Below are 25,388 nucleotides of genomic sequence, written 5' to 3' on the forward strand. Positions count from 1 at the left end.
AGGTTTCTCATAGTCAGCATTGTCACTGGCGTCCCACTGGATGGGAATTCTCCCTGCCCACTGGGTGTGAGTTTTCCTTGCCCTTTTGTGGGTTCTTCCGAGGATGTTGTAGTCGTAATGATTTGTGCAGTCCTTTGAGACATTTGTGATTTGGGGCTATATAAATAAACATTGATTGATTGATTGATTGATTACGACTACGACATCCTCGGAAGAACCCACAAAAGGGCAAGGAAAACTCACCCAGTGGGCAGGGACAATTCACATCCAGTGGGACGCCAGTGACAATGCTGACTATGAAAAACCTTGGAGAGGACCTCAGAAGTGGGCAAACCCCCCCCACCCCCCTTTAGGGGACCGAAAGCAATGGATGTCGAGCGGGTCTAACATGATACTGTGAAAGTTCAATCCATAGTGGCTCCAACACAGCCGCGAGGAGAGTTCAGTTCCAAGCGCATCCAAGAAAGCCGCGAGAGTCCCGTCCACAGGAAACCATCCCAAGCGGAGGCGGATCAGCAACGTAGAGATGTCCCCAACCGATACACAGGCGAGCGGTCCATCCTGGGTCCCGACGAGCGGTACATCCTGGGTCTCGACTCTCAGCCAGTACTTCATCCATGGTCATCGGACCGGACCCCCTCTACAAGGGAGGGGGGGACATAGGAGAAAAAAAGAAAAGAAGCGGCAGATCAACTGGTCTAAAAAGGAAGTTTATTTAAAGGCTAGAGTATACAGATGAGTTTTAAGGTGAGACTTAAATGCTTCTACTGAGGTAGCATCTCGAACTGTTACCGGGAGGGCATTCCAGAGTACTGGAGCCCGAACGGAAAACGCTCTATAGCCCGCAGACTTTTTTGGGGCTCTAGGAATCACTAACAAGCCGGAGTCTTTTGAACGCAGATTTTTTGCCGGGACATATGGTACAATACAATCGGCAGGATAGGATGGAGCTAGACCGTGTAGTATTTTATACGTAAGTAGTAAAACCTTAAAGTCACATCTTAAGTGCACAGGTAGCCAGTGCAGGTGAGCCAGTACAGGCGTAATATGATCAAACTTTCTTGTTCTTGTCAAAAGACTAGCAGCCGCATTTTGTACCAACTGTAATCTTTTAATGCTAGACACGGGGAGACCCGAAAATTATAGGTTACAGTAATCGAGACGAGACGTAACAAACGCATGGATAATGATCTCAGCGTCTTTAGTGGACAAAATGGAGCGAATTTTAGAGATATTACGGAGATGAAAGAAGGCCGTTTTTGTAACGCTTTTAATGTGTGACTCAAAGGAGAGAGTTGGGTGGAAGATAATACCCAGATTTTTTACCGAGTCACCTTGTTTTATTATTTGGTTGTCAAATGTTAAAGTTGCATTATTAAATAGACTTTATGACTTTTTAAAACGCCGCTGTGTACACGGACATAGGGAGAAGTACAGAGCGCCAATAAACCTTGAAGGCACTTCCTTTGCATGCCGGCCCAGTCACATAAAATCTACGGCTTTTCACAGTCACAAGCGAATGCAACGCATACTTGGTCAACAGCCATAGAGGTCACACTGAGGGTGGCCGTATAAACAACTTTAACACTGTTACAAATATGCGCCACACTGTGAACCCACACCAAACAAGAATGACAAACACATTTCGGGAGAACATCCGCACCGTAACACAATATAAACACAACAGGACAAATACCCAGAGCCCATTGCAGCACTAACTCTTCCGGGACGCTACCCCCGCCCCCTGCCTCAACCTCCTCGTGCTCTCTCAGGAAGAGCATGTCCCAAATTCCAAGCTGCTGTTTTGAGGCATCGTTTGAAAAAAAAAATGCACTTTGTGACTTCAATAATAAATATGGCATTTTTTTTTCCCATAATTGGATTTATTTTGGAAAAACCTTGTTAAATTGTTTAATGCATCACAACAAAATTAGGCATAATAATGTGTTAATTCCACTACTGTATATATCGGTATCGGTTCATATCGGAATCGGTAATAAAGAGTTGGACAATATCGGATATTGGCAAAAAAAACATTATCAGACATCTCTATTACTATTATTACTTTTGTGTGTTATACAGGGATTTTGAATGTCGTCTTTTTCTAACTCTGGCAGAGTTATTAAAATGATTATCAGAAATTGATAAACTACTGTGTGTTATACCACGCATCCTTATTTTTATTAGTGAAATAGATCCATGTTTTTTGGATCAAAAGTGTTAGAAAAACTGAGGAAATGTTCTTATCCTCAAATAAATGTGAGTGCATGTGCCTTTGTTACTAGCATTCAGTTACAAATGGTTTTCATTGTCCTTCACATCGAATCAAATCACTGTCATCAATCACATTGTTTTGCCGAATGATGGAAAACAGCAGTAATCCAATTGTTTTTAGCGAAATGAATACTAACCACCCGTAAAGGATAGCCAATGAAATAATTCATGTATGTTGCAGGACATCAATGTTGACATTATGGCAGTCATCAATGACACGGTTGGAGCTATGATGACCTGTGGCTATGATGATCATCGTTGCGAAATTGGCCTCATTGTGGGTGAGTCAACAACTATATCTGGAGGAGTATATTTCTTTGAAAGTGTCAAGGATGAGGTTTGTCATGTATTGTTGAGGAGATTCAATTTCATTTTGTCACAATAGAAGTTTTTGTCATTAATTGTAATGGTTTGTTTTTTTCAAACATGCTGAGAAACACTTTATTTGAGAACATCTGGTTCACACTTTATTCACCATATAAAGCTGGGGTACCTAAGTTATATTATTTCAATCAATCAATCAATGATTGATAAGTTATATTATTTCACTAAAGTAATTCAACAAGATAGATAGATAGATAGATAGATAGATAAATAGTACATTATTAGATAGATAGTACTTTATTGATTCCTTCAGGAAGATTAAACTCTCCTGAAGGAATCAATTAAGTACTATCTATCTATCTATCTATCTATCTATCTATCTATCTATCTATCTATCTATCTATCTATCTATCTATCTTGTTTAAGAAATGTATAAAATATATATATATATCTTCGGGCCAGAGGTGCAACTTGAATCCCTCCCTGTTCAATCAATCAATCAATGTTTACTTATATAGCCCTAAATCACTAGTGTCTCAAAGGGCTGCACAAACCACCACGACATCCTCGGTAGGAAAACTCACACCCAGTGGGACATTGGTGACAATAATGACCCAGTGGGACGTCGGTGACAATGATGACTATGAGAACCTTAGAGAGGAGGAAAGCAATGGATGTCGAGCGGATCTAACATGATACTGTGAAAGTTCAATCCACAATGGATACAACACAGTCGCGAGAGTCCAGTCCAAAGAGGATCCAAGACACAGCAGCGAGAGTCCCGTTCACAGCGGAGCCAGCAGGAAACCATCCCAAGCGTAGGCGGACCAGCAGCGCAGAGATGTCCCCAGCCGATACACAGGCGAGCAGTACATGGCCACCGGATCGGACCGGACCCCCTCCACACGGGAGAGTGGGACATGGAAGAAAAAGAAAAGAAACGGCAGATCAACTGGTCTAAAAAGGGAGTCTATTTAAAGGCTAGAGTATACAAATGAGTTTTAAGGTGAGACTTAAATGCTTCTACTGAGGTGGCATCGCGAACTGTTACCGGGAGGGCATTCCAGTGTTGTTACACCCTCCGACAACACACCGACGAGGCATGATGTCTCCAAGGTTCCAAAAAATAGTCAAAAAACCGGAAAATAACAGAGCTGAGACCCGGTGTTTGTAATGTGTTGAAAATGAAAATGGTGGGTGTGTTACCTCGGCGACGTCACATTCTGACGTCATCGCCTCCAGCTCGATAAACAGAAAGGCGTTTAATTCGCCAAAATTCACCCATTTAGAGTTCGTAAATCGGTTCAAAAAATAGATGGTCTTTTTTCTGCACCATCAAGGTATATATTGTCGCTTACATAGGTCTGGTGATAATGTTCCCCTTTAAACACTTTTTGTCATGTCTGTTGATCATGTTTGTATTATTAAATAGAGGTCGGTGTCTAGCAGGACCGATAATCAGCATTTCCGTTTTTTTGGCGTTAAGTTACAAAAAATTAGCGGACATCCATTGTTTAATTTCATTAAGACACGCTTCCAGCTGACTACAATCCGGTGTGTTGGTCAGCTTTAGGGGCATGTAGAGTTGGGTGTCATCAGCCTAGCAGTGAAAGCTAACACCGTATTTGCGTATGACGTCACCCAGCGGCAGCATGTAGATGCTGAAGAGTGCAGGGCCAAGGACCGAACCTTGGGGAACTCCACACGTTACTTTAACATAGTCCGAGGTCACACTGTTATGGGAGACGCACTGCACCCTGTCAGTAAGATAAGAGTTAAACCAAGACAGGGCTGAGTCCGACATACCAATTCGTGTTTTGATACGCTTTAATAAAATATTATGATCGACGGTATCTTCTTATCTTAATAAGCTACCGGTATTAACAGTAAAATTGCATATAAATTGAAAAAAAAAAAAAAACTAATTTAAAGGGATCAATGAGTCACCTGATGTGAAGGTCACCACACATCACTTCTATCAGTTGTTTTAAGGAATCTTTAGTTTTTTTTTAAATGTCTATATTTTTCAAAATTAAAGTTCTAATTATATTGACTGAAAGTTGTTAACCGTCACAAAAATTAAATTACCTAGCAATCATGGCTGTTACTCACGGCACTGTCAAATAAAAATAAAAAAAACCTCTTTGATGGTAACTTACCGTAAATAATATGTATGTAAGCGACGCGCCGACAGTAACAAATCTCTAAATGTTTAGTGTCGACATTGACGATGACGTCGACTCATCTTTGAAGCCCTGTTAGATAAGATCAAAGGGTAGAATCAAAGCTCAATTGGGATACCCTTTCTTTGCCCTTGTTTCCTCTCCCCCTATGGTTTTGCGCATTCACGCCACTCAAGAGGCGCTCGAATCATCTGCAAGGTAGGGAGAAGGGCAAAGTACCTCCCTCGGAGCGAAGTGAGCCCGCGGACCTCCCTACACTATCGAGTGCGAGGAGAAAGAGGACAGACCGGAAACCCAGAAAAGCTTATGTCAGTAATGAGCGTGATTAATGATTTTCATAATAATGACACCGGTGGTTTAGTGAGACTTCACACCTTTGCTACTGCACTTAAATCTTGGCTTTAAACCCAAATACACAATTAAGTGTATGTTATGATGCGCCAGCACTTGCATATTTTGCCCAAAACTTTGTTTTCTAAAATGTTTTTTTTCCTAATATAGAGCGTTTTCATTTCGGGCTCCAGTACTCTGGAATGCCCTCCCGGTAACAGTTTGAGATGCCACCTCAGTAGAAGCATTGAAGTCTCACCTTAAAACTCATTTGTATACTCTAGCCTTTAAATAGACTCCCTTTTTAGACCAGTTGATCTGCCGTTTCTTTTCTTTTTTCTTCTATGTCCCACTCTCCCTTGTGGAGGGGGTCCGGTCCGATCCGGTGGCCATGTACTGCTCGCCTGTGTATCGGCTGGGGACCTCTCTGCGCTGCTGATCCGCCTCCGCTTGGGATGGTTTCCTGCTGGCTCCGCTGTGAACGGGACTCTCGCTGCTGTGTTGGATCCGCTTTGGACTGGACTCTCGCGACTGTGTTGGATCCATTATGGATTGAACTTTCACAGTATCATGGTAGACCCGCTCGACATCCATTGCTTTCCTCCTCTCCAAGGTTCTCATAGTCATCATTGTCACCGACGTCCCACTGGGTGTGAGTTTTCCTTGCCCTTATGTGGGCCTACCGAGGATGTCGTGGTGGTTTGTGCAGCCCTTTGAGACACTAGTGATTTAGGGCTATATAAGTAAACATTGATTGATTGATTGATTGAGTAATGAGCGTGATTAATGATTTTCATAATAATGACACTGATGGTTTAGTGAGACTTCCCGCCTTTTCTACTGCACTTAAATCTTGGCTTTAAACCCAAATACACAATTAAGTGTATGTTATGATGCGCCAGCACTTGTATATTTTGCCAAAAACTTTGTTTTCTAAAATGTTTTTTTCCTAATATAGAGCGTTTTCATTTCGGGCTCCAGTACTCTGGAATGCCCTCCCGGTAACAGTTCGAGATGCCACCTCAGTAGAAGCATTTAAGTCTCACCTTAAAACTCATTTGTATACTCTAGCCTTTAAATAGACTCCCTTTTTAGACCAGTTGATCTGCCGTTTCTTTTCTTTTTTCTCCTATGTCCCACTCTCCCTTGTGGAGGGGGTCCGGTCCGATCCGGTGGCCATATACTGCTCGCCTGTGTATCGGCCGGGGACATCTCTGCGCTGCTGATCCGCCTCCGCTTGGGATGGTTTCCTGCTGGCTCCGCTGTGAACGGGACTCTCACTGCTGTGTTGGATCCGCTTTGAACTGGACTCTCGCGGCTGTGTTGGATCCATTATGGATTGAACTTTCACAGTATCATGTTAGACCCGCTCGACATCCATTGCTTTCGTCCTCTCCAAGGTTCTCATAGTCATCATTGTCACCGACGTCCCACTGGGTGTGAGTTTTCCTTGCCCTTATGTGGGCCTACCGAGGATGTCGTAGTGGTTTGTGTTGTGTTTTGTGCAGCCCTTTGAGACACTAGTGATTTAGGGCTATATAAGTAAACATTGATTGATTGATTGATTGAGTAATAAGCGTGATTAATGATTTTCACAATAATGACACCGATGGTTTAGTGAGACTTCACACCTTTGCTACTGCACTTAAATCTTGGCTTTAAACCCAAATACACAATTAAGTGTATGTTATGACGCGCCAGCACTTGCATATTTTGCCCAAAACTTTGTTTTCTAAAATGTTTTTTTCCTAATATAGAGCGTTTTCATTTCGGGCTCCAGTACTCTGGAATGCCCTCCCGGTAACAGTTCGAGATGCCACCTCAGTAGAAGCATTTAAGTCTCACCTTAAAACTCATTTGTATACTCTAGCCTTTAAATAGACTCCCTTTTTAGACCAGTTGATCTGCCGTTTCTTTTCTTTTTTCTTCTTTGTCCCACTCTCCCTTGTGGAGGGGGTCCGTTCCGATCCGGTGGCCATGTACTGCTTGCCTGTGTATCGGCTGGGGACATCTCTGCGCTGCTGATCCGCCTCCGCTTGGGATGGTTTCCTGCTGGCTCCGCTGTGAACGGGACTCTCGCTGCTGTGTTGGATCCGCTTTGAACTGGACTTTCGCGGCTGTGTTGGATCCATTATGGATTGAACTTTCACGGTATCATGTTAGACCCGCTCGACATCCATTGCTTTCCTCCTCTCCAAGGTTCTCATAGTCATCATTGTCAAGGACGTCCCACTGGGTGTGAGTTTTCCTTGCCCTTATGTGGGCCTACCGAGGATGTCGTGGTGGTTTGTGCAGCCCTTTGAGACACTAGTGATTTAGGGCTATATAAGTAAACATTGATTGATTGATTGATTGAGTAATGAGCGTGATTAATGATTTTCATAATAATGACACTGATGGTTTAGTGAGACTTCCCGCCTTTTCTACTACACTTAAATCTTGGCTTTAAACCCAAATACACAATTAAGTGTATGTTATGACGCCCCAGCACTTGCATATTTTGCCCAAAACTTTGTTTTCTAAAATGTTTTTTTTCCTAATATAGAGCGTTTTCATTTCGGGCTCCAGTACTCTGGAATTTCCTCCCGGTAACAGTTCGAGATGCCACCTCAGTAGAAGCATTTAAGTCTCACCTTAAAACTCATTTGTATACTCTAGCCTTTAAATAGACTCCCTTTTTAGACCAGTTGATCTGCCGTTTCTTTTCTTTTTCTCCTATGTCCCACTCTCCCTTGTGGAGGGGGTCCGGTCCGATCCGGTGGCCATGTACTGCTCGCCTGTGTATCGGCTGGGGACATCTCTGCGCTGCTGATCCGCCTCCGCTTGGGATGTTTTCCTGCTGGCTCCGCTGTGAACGGGACTCTCGCTGCTGTGTTGGATCCGCTTTGAACTGGACTTTCGCGGCTGTGTTGGATCCATTATGGATTGAACTTTCACAGTATCATGTTAGACCCGCTCAACATCCATTGCTTTCCTCCTCTCCAAGGTTCTCATAGTCATCATTGTCACCGACGTCCCACTGGGTGTGAGTTTTCCTTGCCCTTATGTGGGCCTACCGAGGATGTGGTAGTGGTTTGTGCAGCCCTTTGAGACACTAGTGATTTAGGGCTCTATAAGTAAACATTGATTGATTGATTGATTGATAATAAAGACAGGCAGAAAAAAACAGAACAAGCGTATGACGGCATCTTGAAATGAACAAACTGGCGCATTTGCCTCACATCACTGCAAGAAAACGGCGATGGTTGATGACGTAGCGAGACTCGATTGACGTTCGTACACAAAGGGGCATATTTGCAATACATTGCCAGGGCACTAGATGTTAGCGCAGGGGTCGGGAACCTTTTTGGCTGAGAGAGCCAAGAATCAAAATATTTTAAAATGTATTTCCGTAAGAGCCATATAATTTTTTTTTTCAACACCGAACACAACTAAACATGTGCATTTTTAAGTAAGACCAACATTTCGAGAGTACAGCTCTCTTAATATTTGTAATAACATTGTTATTCTGAAGCCAACTGTGGAGGGGGCGTGGCCTGCAAGCCTGCAGCGAAGCAGGGTGTGCCAGGACCGGCCTCGAAATCAGCGACGGGTGCGTTAAAGGCCCACCTGGGCCTTGTTATCTAATCACCTGCCGCTCTGTTATAAGCAGCAGCCAGGAGGAGAGACGGGATTTGGGGGTGGAGCCAGAGTACGAGCGAGAACAAAAGAGAAAAAGAGAACTGCTGGAAAGCAACGGAGAGACTTATTGAAAAATAAAAAATATTGCAACACTCAAACAGGCTCTCATGTCGGTGCATGGTGGTCTGAAAAACCCCCAGGAGGGCAAACCCTAAACTAATCAATAATAAATAAATCACTTCTTACCCTTAATGCAACTTCTTGAACAAGTGCGGTAGAAAAAGGATGGATGGATTCAAATTCATGAGCATGTTTTATATTTTGAACGTTATTTTTAACACTTTGATTACAAGTGGAATTATTCATTACGTTTTGTGTTAAGCAATGTCAGCTCAGATTTATCCGAGAGCCAGATGCAGTCATCAAAAGAGCCACATCTGGCTCTAGAGCCATAGGTTCCCTACCCCTATGCTAGAGCCAAGGGAGGTGGTGAAGTAGAAGAAGGGTGGGGAGAAGACGGAGAATTTGAATTGAGCCCAAATAGGTTTTGCTTCTTCCTAGGGCTGGGCGATATATCGATATCCTCGATATATCACGGGTTTGTCTCTGTGCGATATAGACAATGACTATATCGTCATATGTTGTCAATATTCAGGGTTCTATCGTTCATAGAAAATTTTTTTTATTTTTATTTTATCTTTCTAGTTATCATTATGTATACGTATTGTTGCATTTGTACAACTGTATTGTTGATAATAGAGGTAAACTATTGGTATTGTTCATAATTAATAGCGCTTTTTCTATTGGTATTCGTATTGCTCCAGTTGTAGTGTAAAAATGCTCATTGTCATTTCTATATTATTATTTATTTCACTAACTGCTTACTTGCTATCACTTAAACCAGGGGTAGGGAACCTATGGCTCTAGAGCCAGATGTGGCTCTTTTGATGACTGCACCTGGCTCTCAGATAAATCTTAGCTAACATTGCTTAACACGATAAGTAATGAATAATTCCGCTGGTAATCACAGTGTCAAAAATAACGTTCAAAATATAAAACATTCTCATACATTTTAATCCATCCATCTGTTCAAGAAGTCGCATTAACGGTACGAATTATTTTGTGTATCTTTGGTTTGCTTCAGAATAACAACGTTATTAATACTTATAAGATACTTATTATACTCTAGAAATGTTGGTCTTACTTAAAGGGGAACATTATCACCAGACCTATCTAAGCGTCAATATATACCTTGATGGTGCAGAAAAAAGACCATCTATTTTTTTAACCGATTTCCGAACTCTAAATGGGTGAATTTTGGCGAATTTAAACGCCTTTCTGTTTATCGGGCTGGAGGCGATGACGTCAGAATGTAACGTCGCCGAGGTAACACACCCACCATTTTCATTTTCAACACATTACAAACACCGGGTCTCAGCTCTGTTATTTTCCGTTTTTTTGACTATTTTTTGGAACCTTGGAGACATCATGCCTCGACGGTGTGTTGTCGGAGGGTGTACCAACACTAACAGGGAGGGATTCAAGTTGCACCACTGGCCCGAAGATGCCAAAGTGTCTGCCGCCAGACCCCCATTGAATGTGCTGGAGTGTCTCCACATTTTAGCGGCGATGCTAAGGCAGACATGGCACAGAGATAACCTGCAGATGCATTTGCAACGATAGTCAACGAAATCACAGAGGGGAGTTTTGTTGATGTTGACTACCAGCTAATCGATGCTAACATGCTACGCTAATCGATGCTAACATGCTATTTACCGGCGGTGCTAAAGCAGACATGGCACAGAGATGTATGGATAACCTGTAGATGCATTTGCAACTATATTACGTTTCCTTCCACCCACATTTAATGCGAAACAAACACTTACCAATCGACGGATTTAAGTTGCTCCAGTGTCAAAAGATGCGAAAGTCTTGATCGTTTGGTCCGCACATTTTACCGGCGGTGCTAACGCAGCCATGCTATGGCTATGAATAGCGTCAACAGCTATTCGCTCAATAGCTTCAGTTTCTTCTTCAATATTTTCATACTCCAACCATCCGTTTCAATACATGCGTAATCTGTTGAATCGCTTAAGTCGCTGAAATCCGAGTTTGAATCCGAGCTAATGTCACTATATCTTGCTGTGGTATTCCCATTGTTTGTTTACATTGGCAGCACTGTGTGACGTCACAGGGAAATGGCCAGTGTCTTCGCAGAGAGCCGAAAATAAGGCACTTTAAAGCTTTATTTAGGGATATTCCGAGACCGGTAAAATTGCGAAAAAAAATTAAAAAAATACAACAAGCCACTGGGAACTGATTTTTATTGTTTTTAACCCTTTTGAAATTGGGATAATGTTCCCCTTTAAAAATGCACGCATTTAGTTGTATTCGGTGTAAAAAAATATATTATATGGCTCTCACAGAAATACTTTTTAAAATATTAGGCTTATATGGCTTTCTCAGCCAAAAAGGTTCCCGACCCCTGACTTAAACGATCATATTTGTACATACCTTTATGTGCTGGTGCTGTTCTATTGTTGTTGTTTTTGTTGTTATTGTTGTGTTTGCTGTTGTTGTTTTTTTCTCTCTGTCTAATCCCCTTCTTATCCCCACAATTTCTCCCTCTGTCTTCCTTTTTTTCTCTTTCTATCCCCTCCTGCTCCGGCCCGGCTGCACCAAAAGATAATATAAATACATTTAATAAAGTCAAATTCAAATAAGGCAACAAATAAGGGGACGGCGTGGCGCAGTGGGAGAGTGGCCGTGGGCAACCCGAGGGTCCCTGGTTCAAATCCCACCTAGAACCAACCTCGTCACGTCCGTTGTGTCCTGAGCAAGACACTTCACCCTTGCTCCTGATGGGTGCTGGATAGCGCCTTGCATGGCAGCTCCCTCCATCAGTGTGTGAATGTGTGTGTGAATGGGTAAATGTGGAAGTAGTGTCAAAGCGCTTTGAGTACCTTGAAGGTAGAAAAGCGCTATACAAGTACAACCCATTTATCATTTATTTATTAACAAGAGAAGTATCCTACACTTCTTTTTTGTTAAGTAAATCTGAACATCGCGTGGACATCGGGGGCGGCACCTCTGGATTGGCAGACCGGGGTGGTGGTTCCTCTCTTTAAGAAGGGGGACCGGAGGGTGTGTTCTAACTATCGTGGGATCACACACTCCTCAGCCTTCCCGGTAAGGTTTATTCAGGTGTACTGGAGAGGAGGCTTCGCCGGATAGTCGAACCTCGGATTCAGGAGGAACAGTGTGGTTTTCGTCCTGGTCGTGGAACTGTGGACCAGCTCTATACTCTCCGCAGGGTTCTTGAGGGTGCATGGGAGTTTGCCCAACCAGTCTACATCTGCTTTGTGGACTTGGAGAAGGCATTCAACCGTGTCCCTCGGGAAGTCCTGTGGGGAGTGCTCAGAGAGTATGGGGTATCGGACTGTCTGATTGTGGCGGTCCACTCCCTGTACGATCAGTGCCAGAGCTTGGTCCGCATTGCCGGCAGTAAGTCGAACACATTTCCAGTGAGGGTTGGACTCCGCCAAGGCTGTCCTTTGTCACCGATTCTGTTCATAACTTTTATGGACAGAATTTCAAGGCGCAGTCAAGGCGTTGAGGGGTTCCGGTTTGGTGACCGCAAGATTAGGTCTCTGCTTTTTGCAGATGATGTGGTCCTGATGGCTTCATCTGACCGGGATCTTCAGCTCTCGCTGGATCGGTTCGTAGCCGAGTGTGAAGCGACCGGAATGAGAATCAGCACCTCCAAGTCCGAGTCCATGGTTCTCGCCCGGAAAAGGGTGGAATGCCATCTCCGGGTTGGGGAGGAGACCCTGCCCCTAGTGGAGGAGTTCAAGTACCTAGGAGTCTTGTTCACGAGTGGGGGAAGAGTGGATCGTGAGATCGACAGGCGGATCGGTGCGGCGTCTTCAGTAATGCGGACGTTGTACCGATCCGTTGTGGTGAAGAAGGAGCTGAGCCGGAAGGCAAAGCTCTCAATTTACCGGTCGATCTACGTTCCCATCCTCACCTATGGTCATGAGCTTTGGGTCATGACCGAAAGGATAAGATCACGGGTACAAGCGGCCGAAATGAGTTTCCTCCGCCGTATGGCGGGGCTCTCCCTTAGAGATAGGGTGAGAAGCTCTGCCATCCGGGAGGAACTCAAAGTAAAGCCGCTGCTCCTTCACATCGAGAGGAGCCAGATAAGGTGGTTCGGGCATCTGGTCAGGATGCCACCCGAACGCCTCCCTAGGGAGGTGTTTAGGGCACGTCCAACCAGTAGGAGGCCACGGGGAAGACCCAGGACACGTTGGGAAGACTATGTCTCCCAGCTGGCCTGGGAACGCCTCGGGATCCCCCGGGAAGAGCTAGACGAAGTGGCTGGGGAGAGGGAAGTCTGGGCTTCCCTGCTTAGGCTGTTGCCCCCGCGACCCGACCTCGGATAAGCGGAAGAAGATGGATGGATGGATGGATGGAAATCTGAACAGCCGATACGGGCATCTACATCAACTATATGATTTGCCCGAGAAGCTGGACAGGACAAAAAAAAGAAAAATGTAAAATTCCTGTCCATTTTTAAGGCGGTCTGTCATAACATGTTTAGCATTCAATCAGACTTTATTGTGATGTTTTTTAATAGTTTTCCCAAAAATAGATAAATTGGCGCCCAGACACATTTTTCTCTAATTTTGGCCCCCTAGTCAAAATAATTGCCCAGGCCTGCTTTATAGCATGTGTGAAACAAACAAACCAAAACATACCATCATTACTAGTGTGAGTTTAAAAGGGGTGCAGATAACAAACCATATTTTCACATTCTAACAACTGTGTTTAAATTGTATTCTTTTAGGAACAGGGACAAATGCCTGTTACATGGAGCAGATGAGGAACATCGACGTACTGGATGGGGATGAGGGGCAGATGTGTATCAATACAGAGTGGGGTGCTTTTGGAGATGACGGTGCCTTGGAAGACCTGCGCACGGATTTTGACCGAGAAGTCGATGCTGGCTCTCTCAACCCTGGCAAACAGCTGTGAGTAACATCCAGTATTTCAACAAAGACAAGAGTTTTTTACATTTGTATACAACACAACGATTATTAAAGGGGAACATTATCACAATTTCAAAAGGGTTAAAAACAATAAAAATCAGTTCCCCGTGGCTTGTTGTATTTTTTGAAATTTTTTTCGCAATTTTACCGGTCTCGGAATATCCCTAAATAAAGCTTTAAAGTGCCTTATTTTCGGCTCTCTGCGAAGACACTGGCCATTTCCCTGTGACGTCACACAGTGCTGCCAGTGTAAACAAACAATGGGAATACCACAGCAAGATATAGTGACATTAGCTGGGATTCAAACTCGGATTTCAGCGACTTAAGCGATTCAACAGATTACGCATGTATTGAAACAGATGGTTGGAGTATGAAAATATTGAAGAAGAAACTGAAACTATTGAGCGAATAGCTATTGACGCTATTCATAGCCATAGCATGGCCGAATAGCTGCGTTAGCATCGCCGGTAAAATGTGCGGACCAAACGATCAGGACTTTCGCATCTTTTGACACTGGAGCAACTTAAATCCGTCGATTGGTAAGTGTTTGATTCGCATTAAATGTGGGTGGAAGGATACGTAATATAGTTGCAAATGCATCTACAGGTTATCCATACATCTCTGTGCCATGTCTGCTTTAGCACCGCCGGTAAATAGCATGTTAGCATCGATTAGCGTAGCATGTTAGCATCGATTAGCTGGCAGTCAACATCAACAAAACTCACCTTTGTGATTTCGTTGACTATCGTTGCAAATGCATCTGCAGGTTATCCATACATCTCTGTGCCATGTCTGTCTTAGCATCGCCGGTAAAATGTGGAGACACTCTGGCACATTCAATGGGGGTCTGGCGGCAGACACTTTACCATCTTCGGGCCAGTGGTGCAAAATAACCATGTGGCTATGCCTTAATTCTATTTCTGTTGTTGTTTCGTAGTTTTGAGAAGATGATCAGTGGAATGTACATGGGAGAACTGGTCCGTCTCATTCTCGTGAAAATGGCCAAAGACCAGCTCCTGTTCAAGGGCAAGACGACATCTCAGCTCAATACTACTGGAAAGTTCACCACCAAGTGCATCTACTCCATAGAGAGTGACAAGTTAGTTTGTTTTTCTGTTTTTGCATTGAGCTTGTACATTTTTTAATAATCCTTTCATCCTTTTTTAATCTATCAGGCCGGAAGTTTGCAGGTATTTTACAACCTCTGGATTGATAATTATCCATCTTTCTATTTTGTATAACACTTGTCCCCATTAGACTCACAGGTGAGCTGAAGTTGACAGTTCCAGAAATATATAAGGAGCCGTATTGTCTACTCCTCATAGTTGTTTTAGATATTCTGTTCAACAGGTCATTAACTGGATGTGAATTCTCCCTGCCCACTGGGTGTGAGTTTTCCTTGCCCTTTTGTGGGTTCTTCCGAGGATGTTGTAGTCGTAATGATTTGTGCAGTCCTTTGAGACATTTGTGATTTGGGGCTATATAAATAAACATTGATTGATTGATTGATTAACAACACAAGCGAGGAATTCGTTCGGAAAACCTGTTTTGTGGGGTAATTTTTTTACTTTGTGTCATTCATATTCTCAGGGCAATGAACTGATCAGAACTGGACTGGTTAGATAGAAGAACTCCGGTCTGGCTCTCCAGACTAAAGCTGTCATATCTGCAATGCAAAAAGTCTGTGTTCAAAAACAAGAAAAAACAATACAAAAATGAGGGTTGTTTTATTTGAACTAAGCAAAATTATCTGCAAATACAACAAGACAATTCGGCTTTTCAAGTCTTTCCAAAATAAACAAAATTAACTAACCTCAATAAACCCAAAAATACCTTTTAAATAAGTATATTCTCAACAATTACCAGTGTACTTTTCTTGGTAGACAGAAAAATGACACCTGTTTGCTCAATATGTTGAAAAATAATCTTAATTTATGTAATTTATGTCATTATCTTGACATAATGATATGCTCTCGGCATCGTGATTTTTTTTTCATGCTTGAAGTAAGAAATTATTACTTTAAAAAAGTAGTTTTATACTTTTAGCTTTGCATCAATTGATATTCTAGTTTCAAGCATGTTTTACTCAATATAGGTCATAAAATCTCAGCAATAAGCTGTAATATCTTACTGAGATCATTTAGGACCCAAACCCTTAAAACAAGTAAAACACTCTAACATGAAGAAATAGAATAGAATAGAGTTTTATTGTCATTATTGCAGTGAACAGGTTCAAGGAAATTGAAGCAGATCCTCTAAGTTGCATACACAATCATTTGGTAATATAAATAGTAAAAAAAAAGATATGTATCTATATCTATATGTATATATATATATCCACACTATTTCACATTATAGTCCGAATAAAAAGACATGACACATGAGGACATGATGGACACATAAAATCTGCTTAGTGAGAAGAATTATCTTATCAGACAGAAAATAAGCAAATATCACCGTTATTTGAGATATTTACTTAGATTTCAGTTTTTGCAGTGTACAATGTTGCGATGATAAGTGTGACCAGTAGATGGCAGTCACACATAAGGGACACATGTAGACTGCACTATGATGGCAATATGACTCAAGTAAACAACACCAACATGTTATATGTTCCAATGAAAATATAGAACATTTCAGTTTTTGCAGAGTAATCTTTTAGCAAGAATTGATGAATCCTGCTTGGACTCAGGCGAAATATTTTCCAAGACAACCGGAACATTGCAGTTGCAGTCCATTGCACTGAGATTACAATTATCTGAATTAATTACATTTACAGGTATGCTAATCACAAACTCCCCTCAGTCTGTATTGAATTTCCTCCCAAAGTATTCTTCCGGACTTTTCCACAATGAACGTAGTTCAAGCTTTAGGATTTCTATAGGGAGATTTGAATAATAACCTCGGATTCAGGAGGAACGCTGTGATTTCCGTCCTGGTCGTGGAACTGTGGACCAGCTCTATACTCTCGGCAGGGTCCTTGAGGGTGCATGGGAGTTTGCCCAACCAGTCTACATGTGCTTTGTGGACTTGGAGAACGCATTCGACCGTGTCCCTCGGGAAGTCCTGTAAGGAGTGCTCAGAGAGTATGGGGTATTGGACTGTCTTATTGTGGCGGTCCGCTCCCTGTATGATCAGTGTCAGAGCTTGGTCCGCATTGCCGGCAGTAAGTCGGACACATTTCCAGTGAGGGTTGGACTCCGCCAAGGCTGCCCTTTGTCACCGATTCTGTTCATAACTTTTATGAGCAGAATTTCTAGGCGCAGTCAAGGCGTTGGGGTGATCCGGTTTGGTGGCTGCTTTTTGCAGATGATGTGGTCCTGATGGCTTCATCTGGCCAGGATCTTCAGCTCTCACTAGATCGGTTTGCAGCCGAGTCTGAGGTGACTGGGATGAGAATCAGCACCTCCAAGTCCGAGTCCATGGTTCTCGCCCGGAAAAGGGTGGAATGCCATCTCCAGGTTGGGGAAGAGACCCCGCCCCAGGTGGAGGCGTTTAAGTACTTTGGAGTCTTGTTCACATGTGAAGGAAGAGTGGATGGTGAGATCGACAGGCGGATCGGTGTGGCGTCTTCAGTAATGCGGACACTGTATCGATCAGTTGTGGTGAAGAAGGAGCTGAGCCGGAAGGCAACGCTCTCAATTTACCGGTCGATCTACGTTCCCATCCTCACCTATGGTCATGAGCTTTGGGTTATGACCGAAAGGACAAGATCACGGGTACAAGCGGCCGAAATGAGTTTCCTCCGCCGTGTGGCGGGGCTCTCCCTTAGAGATAGGGTGAGAAGCTCTGCCATCCGGGAGGAACTCAAAGTAAAGCCGCTGCTCCTTCACATCGAGAGGAGCCAGATGAGGTGGTTCGGGCATCTGGTCAGGATGCCACCCGAACGCCTCCCTAGGGAGGTGTTTGGGGCACGTCCGACCGGTAGGAGGCCACGGGGAAAATCCAGGACACTTTGGGAAGTCTATGCCTGGGAACGCCTCGGGATCCCCCGGGAAGAGCTGGACGAAGTGGCTGGGGAGAGGAAAGTCTGGGCTTCCCTGCTTAGGCTGCTGCCCCCGTGACCAGACCTCTGATAAGCTGAAGAAGATGGATGGATGGATTTGAATAATGATTTTTTTTTCAACCTGACCTCACAAAACACTAACCCTGCACTTTAGTTGCTGGATTTAACTTTGAAATGAAAGTAGCCTAATCCATAAAAAACAAGAAACAACTAAGAGAAAATTGGATCTAATTTTTTTAAGAGGAAACTCCCGACTGCTTTTTATTAAAATTTCCTGTTTTATATTTCACTTGGTGTAATAGACTTAATAAAAATTGCAGATCCCGTCTAACATTGGCATATTTTTTAACACTCTTATGTATAAATGTAATTTAAATCCCTCTATGTCAAACACAATATTCATATGTTTTTTGTTTTGTTTTCTGCAGCAGAGAGGAAGGTCTAAAGAGTGCTCAAAGTGTGCTTCAGGCACTTGGCCTGGACCCAACTTTGGAGGACTGCATCGCCACTCTGCGAGTATGCCAGATTGTTTCAATACGGGCTGCACATTTGTGTGCTGCCACACTTGTGGCAGTACTCCGGCAGATCCGAGACAATAAGGCAGCTGAGAAGCTGCGCACCACGATCGGAGTGGATGGCTCCGTCTACAAAAATCATCCTGAGTAAGTCTTCTTTTCCAACACCATCACATGTTTCTAATTTGGAACAATGGTGGGGCGGTTAATAGAGCGACCGTGCCAGCAACTTGAGGGTTGCAGGTTCGATCCCCGCTTCTGCCATCCTCATCATTGCCGTTGTGTCCTTGGGCAAGACCCTTTACCCACCTGCTCTCAGTGCCACCCACACTGGTTTGAATGTAAAAATTTGATATTGGGTTTCACTTTGTAAAGCGCTTTGGGTCACGAGAGAAAAAGCGCTATATAAATATAATTCACTTCACTTCACGAGAAAATATCGGAATACTGCACTGTACATCTCAAAAGAGGTTCTTAGCTTTATTTTAATACATTTTATACAGGCAAAGAAAGACTGTATAATTGAAGTACAGTAGATGGTCCACATTAACATATGATGATTCTATGTGTCTACATTAAAACATTCTTGTTCATACTGCATTAATATATGCTACTTTTAAAGGCCTACTGAAAGCCACTACTACCGACCACGCAGTCTGATAGTTTATATATCAATGATGAAATATTAACATTGCAACACATGCCAATACGGCCGCTTTAGTTTACCAAATCTACAATTTTAAATTTCCCGCAAAGTTTCTTGTTGAAAACGTCGAGGAATGATGTTTGTTAAGTCTCGGGTTGTAGCGGACATATTAGCCCAGCACCACTCACGGCTAAAAGTCGTCTCTTTTCATCGCATAATTACACAGTAATTTGGACATCTGTGTTGCTGAATCTTTTGCAATTTGTTCAATTAATAATGGAGACGTCAAAGAAGAATGCTGTTGGTGGAAAGCGGTGGATTGCAGCTACTTTTAGCACCAAAACACAGCCGGTGTTTCTTTGTTTGTTGTGAAGCTTTAACACAGAGCGGTCAAGCGAACATGTTTCTATACGTCAACCGGCAAGTTTTTGGATGGGAAAATTATGCTATTAAGTCGGCTCTTAAGGGCCTCGCGGTGGAAGAAGGGTTAGTGCGTCTGCCTCACAATACGAAGGTCCTGCAGTCCTGGGTTCAATTCCAGTCTGAAGATCTTTCTGTGTGGAGTTTGCATGTTCTCCCCGTGAATGCATGGGTTCCCTCCGGGTACTCCGGCTTCCTCCCACTTCCAAAGACATGCACCTGGGGATAGGTTGATTAGCAACACTAAATTGGCCCTAGTGTGTGAATGTGAGTGTGAATGTTGTCTGTCTATCTGTGTTGGCCCTGCGATGAGGTGGCGACTTGTCCAGGGTGTACCCCGCCTTCCGCCCGATTGTAGCTGAGATAGGCGCCAGTGCCCCCCGCGACCCCGAAAGGGAATAAGCGGTAGAAAAAAGGATGGATGGATGGATGGAGGTCGGCTCTTACCGGAGTCTTCAGTGGATTATGCCACTTCCTCCTGTAGCTGTCAAAAAGGCAGCTGGGATTTTGGCTCCTCTGATCCTCTCAGAGACACTGCATGGCGTTCACCGCAGCCGTCCGACTTTCAGGTATGTCAGTATAATCTCACTAAAATACTATTAACACAATAAGCAGATAAGGGATTTTCCAGAATTATCATAATAAATGTGTCTAATTACATCTGAAACGCCGGTTCTTTTTATTTATTTTATTTTTTTTAGTGCCTCACTCTAACTTTCCTCATCCACGAATCTTTCATCCTCGCTCAAATTAATTGGGAAATCGTCGCTTTTTCGGTCCGAATAGCTCTTGCTGCTGGAGGCTATGATTGTAAACAATGTTCAGATGTGAGGAGCTCCACAACCCGTGACGTCACGCGCACATCGTCTGCTACTTCCGGTAAAAGCAAGGCTTTTTTATTAGCGACCAAAAGTTGCGAACTTTATCATCGATGTTCTCTACTAAATCCTTTCAGCAAAAATATGGCAATATCGCGAAATGATCAAGTACGACACATAGAATGGACCTGCTATCCCTTTTTAATAAGAAAATCTCATTTTAGTAGGCCTTTAAACTTTCATGCAGAGAAGAAAATCACAACTAAGTCAAACGACAAAAAGTGTATTTATTAAACAGTTATCATGCAGTGGCACAAACATTCATGTCATTTCCAAAACAGAAAGTGCAAGATTGTCAGAGACATTTTTAAAAAAAAGCTATTAGTGCACTTTTGTGCATGATGTCACTAATATGATATATCAAAACAACACTAAATTAAAATCGAGAGGAGCCAGGTGAGGTGGTTCGGGCTTCTGGTCAGGATGCCACCCAAACGCCTCCCAAGGGAGGTGTTTAGGGCACGTCCAGCTGGTAGGAGGCCACGGGGAAGACCCAGGACACGTTGGGAAGACTATGTCTCCCGACTGGCCTGGGAACGCCTCGGGATCCCCCGGGAAGAGCTGGACAAAGTGGCTGGAGATAGGGAAGTCTGGGCTTCCCTGCTTAGGCTGCTGCCCCCGCGACCCGACCTCGGATAAGCGGAAGATGATGGATGGATGGGTGGACTAAATTAAAGTGCACTTTTTGTACAGAATGCCACTACAATAGTTTGAAACAAATAAAGTGCACTTTTGTGCATGATGTCACACAAGATATACATGTATTGCAATAAGTGTCAAAAAAAAAGAGATGCATAATAGGAAATCATATCCTTCGCTATCTAGTAGGTTCCTGTGGACGTTATCTCTATCTATTGTTGACTATTTTTTTTCATACGGTGTTGATCTGGAAATGGTTGCCTCGGCATTTTGTCGGTGTGGCACCGAACGGAGATGTTGACATGCGGAGTTTCAAGCACTCTTCCTTCTCTAGCGGGTGACTTTTCAAATGATGCTACAAATTAGCAGTAATGCTAATATTTGTAGCAATGCTTTCGCCCCACACTTGACAAATCACGGTTGTCTGTCCGACATCTTCCCGCTTGAAGCCCAACCACCGCCAGACAATGGACCCCCTGCTGTTTTTCGTGGGAATCAATCCTTCCTTCATTTGTTACCAGATTCGCACCTTCTTTCTCTCGTATTACCACTCGCACCACACCGCTAGCACCACAGCTAATAAGTCTCTGTGAGAAGGAGAGACAACAAAGAGTGAGAAATGCATGCAGTGTATTGCCCGCAGATAAAAGCCACTGCCTGAGAACGTATACTCGAATATCACGATAGAGTCATTTTCTATAACGCACAGAGACAAACCCAAGATTTATGGAGTATATCGATATATGCCACTACAATAGTTTGAAACAAATAAAGTGCACTTTTGTGCATGATGTCACACAAGATATACATGTATTGCAATAAGTGTCAAAAAAAAAGAGATGCATAATAGGAAATCAAATCCTTCGCTATCTGGTAGGTTCCTGTGGACGTTATCTCCATCTATTGTTGACTATTTTTTTTCATACGGTGTTGATCTGGGAATTTTTGCCTAAGCATTTTGTTGGTGTGGCACCGAACGGAGATGTTGACATGCGGAGTTTCAAGCACTCTTCCTTCTCTAGCGGGTGACTTTTCAAATGATGCTACAAATTAGCAGTAATGCTAATTTTTGTAGCAATGCTTTCGCCCCACACTTGACAAATCACGGTTGTCTGTCCGACATCTTCCCGCTTGAAGCCCAACCACCGCCAGACAATGGACCCCCTGCTGTTTTTCGTGGGAATTAATCCTTCCTTCATTTGTTACCAGATTCGCACCTTCTTTCTCTCGTATCACCACTCGCACCACACCGCTAGCACCACAGCTAATAAGTCTCTGTGAGAAGGAGAGACAACAAAGAGTGAGAAACGCATGCAGTGTATTGCCCGCAGATAAATGCCACTGCCTGAGAACGTATACTCGAATATCACGATAGAGTCATTTTCTATAACGCACAGAGACAAACCCGAGATATATGGAGTATATCGATATATCGCCCTAGCCCTAATTCCCACTCACATTCACACCTACCAACAATTCAGAGTTTCCCCTTAGCCTATTATTAGCCAGAGTACCTGGAGAAAATCCTTGCACTTGAAGGGAGAACATACAAACTCCAAACGTCGAGGCTCTGATTAATATTCAGCCCCCCCGTCTCCTGACAGTGAGGACAGCACTACATGTGGCTCCTTTAGGGACCGGAGAACAAGCTGAAGCCCTGAGGAAGACATGCACTCGGACTAAGAAAAACACATACAAAAATCAAGAATGTACTTCAATTGAACACTTACACCTTATTAAATCATGTTTGTAGTGCTCACATAGGGAGTGGGATTTCAGTACACTTATTTTATACACGAAACGTATATATTCCGTCAGAACAAATTGTATCTAGTCCCTCTCCTCATTTGTTGTGTCGCCAATTGTGCTGATTGAAGACATCACGTCCTTGTGTGTTAGCAATCATGGCCGCACTTACAACACGCAGCCGACTAACAGCTGGTAAGGATCAGCGAACAAAGAAAAGCAGTGCACTGAACAAAAACAATTGATTATTTTGTAGCCACAGTATGACACTGAACAACCAGGATAGAGATGTGTGTGCTGTTTCTTAAGTCGCGATGGCTGTAATTGCTTTTTTTCGCTTTAGGTCACTGGTTTCCTTCTGTGATAATAACTTTTGCTGACAATACAGTGGGGAAAATGTGGGCTCTGTACCACGGATGTCGTTGTGGCTTGTGCAGCCCTTTGAGACACTTGTGATTTAGGGCTGTATAAATAAACATTGATTGATTGAAAATAGGGCTTCACGGTGGCAGAGGGGTTAGTGCGTCTGCCTCACAATACGAAGGTCCTGCAGTCCTGGGTTCAAATCCAGGCTCGGGAACTTTCTGTGTGGTGTTTGCATGTTCTCCCCGTGAATGCGTGGGTTCCCTCCGGATACTCTGGCTTCGTCCCACTTCCAAAGACACGCACCTGGGGATAGGCTCCTCCCACCTCCAAAGACACGCACCTGGGGATAGGCCCCTCTCACCTCCAAAGACACGCACCTGGGGATAGGCCCCTCCCACCTCCAAAGACACGCACCTGGGGATAGGCCCCTCCCACCTCCAAAGACACGCACCTGGGGATAGGCCCCTCCCACCTCCAAAGACACGCACCAGGGGATAGGCCCCTCCCACCTCCAAAGACACGCACCTGGTGATAGGCCCCTCCCACTTCCAAAGACACGCACCTGGGGATAGGCCCCTCCCACCTCCAAAGACATGCACCTGGGGATAGGCCCCTTCCACCTCCAAAGACACGCACCTGGGGATAGGCCCCTCCCACTTCCAATGACACGCACCTGGGGATAGGCCCCTCCCACCTCCAAAGACACGCACCTGGGGATAGGCCCCTCCCACCTCCAAAGACACGCACCTGGGGATAGGCCCCTCCCACCTCCAAAGACACGCACCTGGGGATAGGCCCCTCCCACTTCCAAAGACACGCACCTGGTGATAGGCCCCTCCCACCTCCAAAGACATGCACCTGGGGATGGGCCCCTTCCACCTCCAAAGACGCGCACCTGGGGATAGGCCCCTCCCACTTCCAAAGACACGCACCTGGGGATAGGCCCCTCCCACCTCCAAAGACACGCACCTGGGGATAGGCCCCTCCCACCTACAAAGACATGCACCTGGTGATAGGCCCCTCCCACCTCCAAAAACACGCACCTGGGGATAGGCCCCTTCCACCTCCAAAGACACGCACCTGGGGATAGGCCCCTCCCACCTCCAAAGACACACACCTGGGGATAGTCCCCTCCCACCTCCAAAGACACGCACCTGGGGATAGGCCCCTCCCACTTCCAAAGACATGCACCTGGGGATAGCTTGATTATTCCAAAATCTTTAAAAAGGTCTAGAATACAAATTAGAAAAGTCTTTAGATTCAATTGAAAACCAGCGGGAAGGAAGGGCGCTGCCTTGTTCAGGAGGAGGTGAGAGCTGCAGGGGAGGAAATAAGAACTTGCAAGGCAGTGGGATTGAAGCAACAGGGAGCTTGGACAAGATGGGAGAATGCGGTTGAGAGGAAAGTGACCTGGGCCGAGCCTCACCGCATTAAATTCCTCATCCAGGCAGTGTACGATGTGCTTCCAAGCCCATCAAACCTGCACACATGGGGCATAGCAGAGACACCAGCAAGCCCATTGTGTTCCAAGCGAGGAACCCTGCAACACATCCTCAGCTGCTGCACCAGGGCACTTGGAGATGGACGGTACCGCTGTCGAACACATTTCCAGTGAGGGTTGGACTCCGCCAAGGCTGCCCTTTGTCACCGATTCTGTTCATAACTTTTATGGACAGAATTTCTAGGCTCAGTCAAGGCGTTGAGGGAATCCGGTTTGGTAACCGCAGGATTAGGTCTCTGCTTTTTGCAGATGATGTGGTCCTGATGGCTTCATCTGACCGGGATCTTCAGCTCTCGCTGGATCGGTTCGCAGCCGAGTGTGAAGCGACCGGAATGAGAATCAGCACCTCCAAGTCCAAGTCCATGGTTCTCGCCCGGAAAAGGGTGGAATGCCATCTCCGGGTTGGGGAGGAGACCCTGCCCCAAGTGGAGGAGTTCAAGTACCTAGGAGTCTTGTTCACGAGTGAGGGAAGAGTGGATCGTGAGATCGACAGGCGGATCGGTGCGGCGTCTTCAGTAATGCGGACGTTGTACCGATCCGTTGTGGTAAAGAAGGAGCTGAGCCAGAAGGCAAAGCTCTCAATTTACCGGTCGATCTACGTTCCCATCCTCACCTATGGTCATGAGCTTTGGGTCATGACCGAAAGGATAAGATCACGGGTACAAGCGGCCGAAATTACTTTCCTCTGCCGTGTGGCGGGGCTCTCCCTTAGAGATAGGGTGAGAAGCTCTGCCATCCGGGGGGAACTCTAAGTAAAGCCGCTGCTCCTTCACATGGAGAGGAGCCAGATGAGGTGGTTCGGGCATCTGGTCAGGATGCCACCCGAACGCCTCCCTAGGGAGGTGTTTAGGGCACGTCCAACCGGAAGGAGGCCACAGGGAAGTCCCA

General features: G+C 44.5%; 1 protein-coding gene across 2 annotated transcripts in view; it reads left to right on the forward strand.

The window, feature by feature from the left end:
* hk2 (hexokinase 2) overlaps window positions 1-25,388 on the forward strand; it is a 97,849-nt gene that overhangs the window by 16,471 nt on the left and 55,990 nt on the right. For both annotated transcript variants that reach the window (XM_061907072.1, XM_061907073.1), the window contains exons 6-9: window positions 2,456-2,555; window positions 13,582-13,765; window positions 14,721-14,882; window positions 18,218-18,451. In XM_061907072.1, the coding sequence (XP_061763056.1) occupies window positions 2,456-2,555; window positions 13,582-13,765; window positions 14,721-14,882; window positions 18,218-18,451 (680 nt within the window). The remainder of the gene's footprint in view (window positions 1-2,455; window positions 2,556-13,581; window positions 13,766-14,720; window positions 14,883-18,217; window positions 18,452-25,388) is intronic.

Source organism: Nerophis ophidion, linkage group LG07, assembly GCF_033978795.1.
Source record: "Nerophis ophidion isolate RoL-2023_Sa linkage group LG07, RoL_Noph_v1.0, whole genome shotgun sequence".
Lineage (NCBI taxonomy): Eukaryota > Metazoa > Chordata > Actinopteri > Syngnathiformes > Syngnathidae > Nerophis > Nerophis ophidion.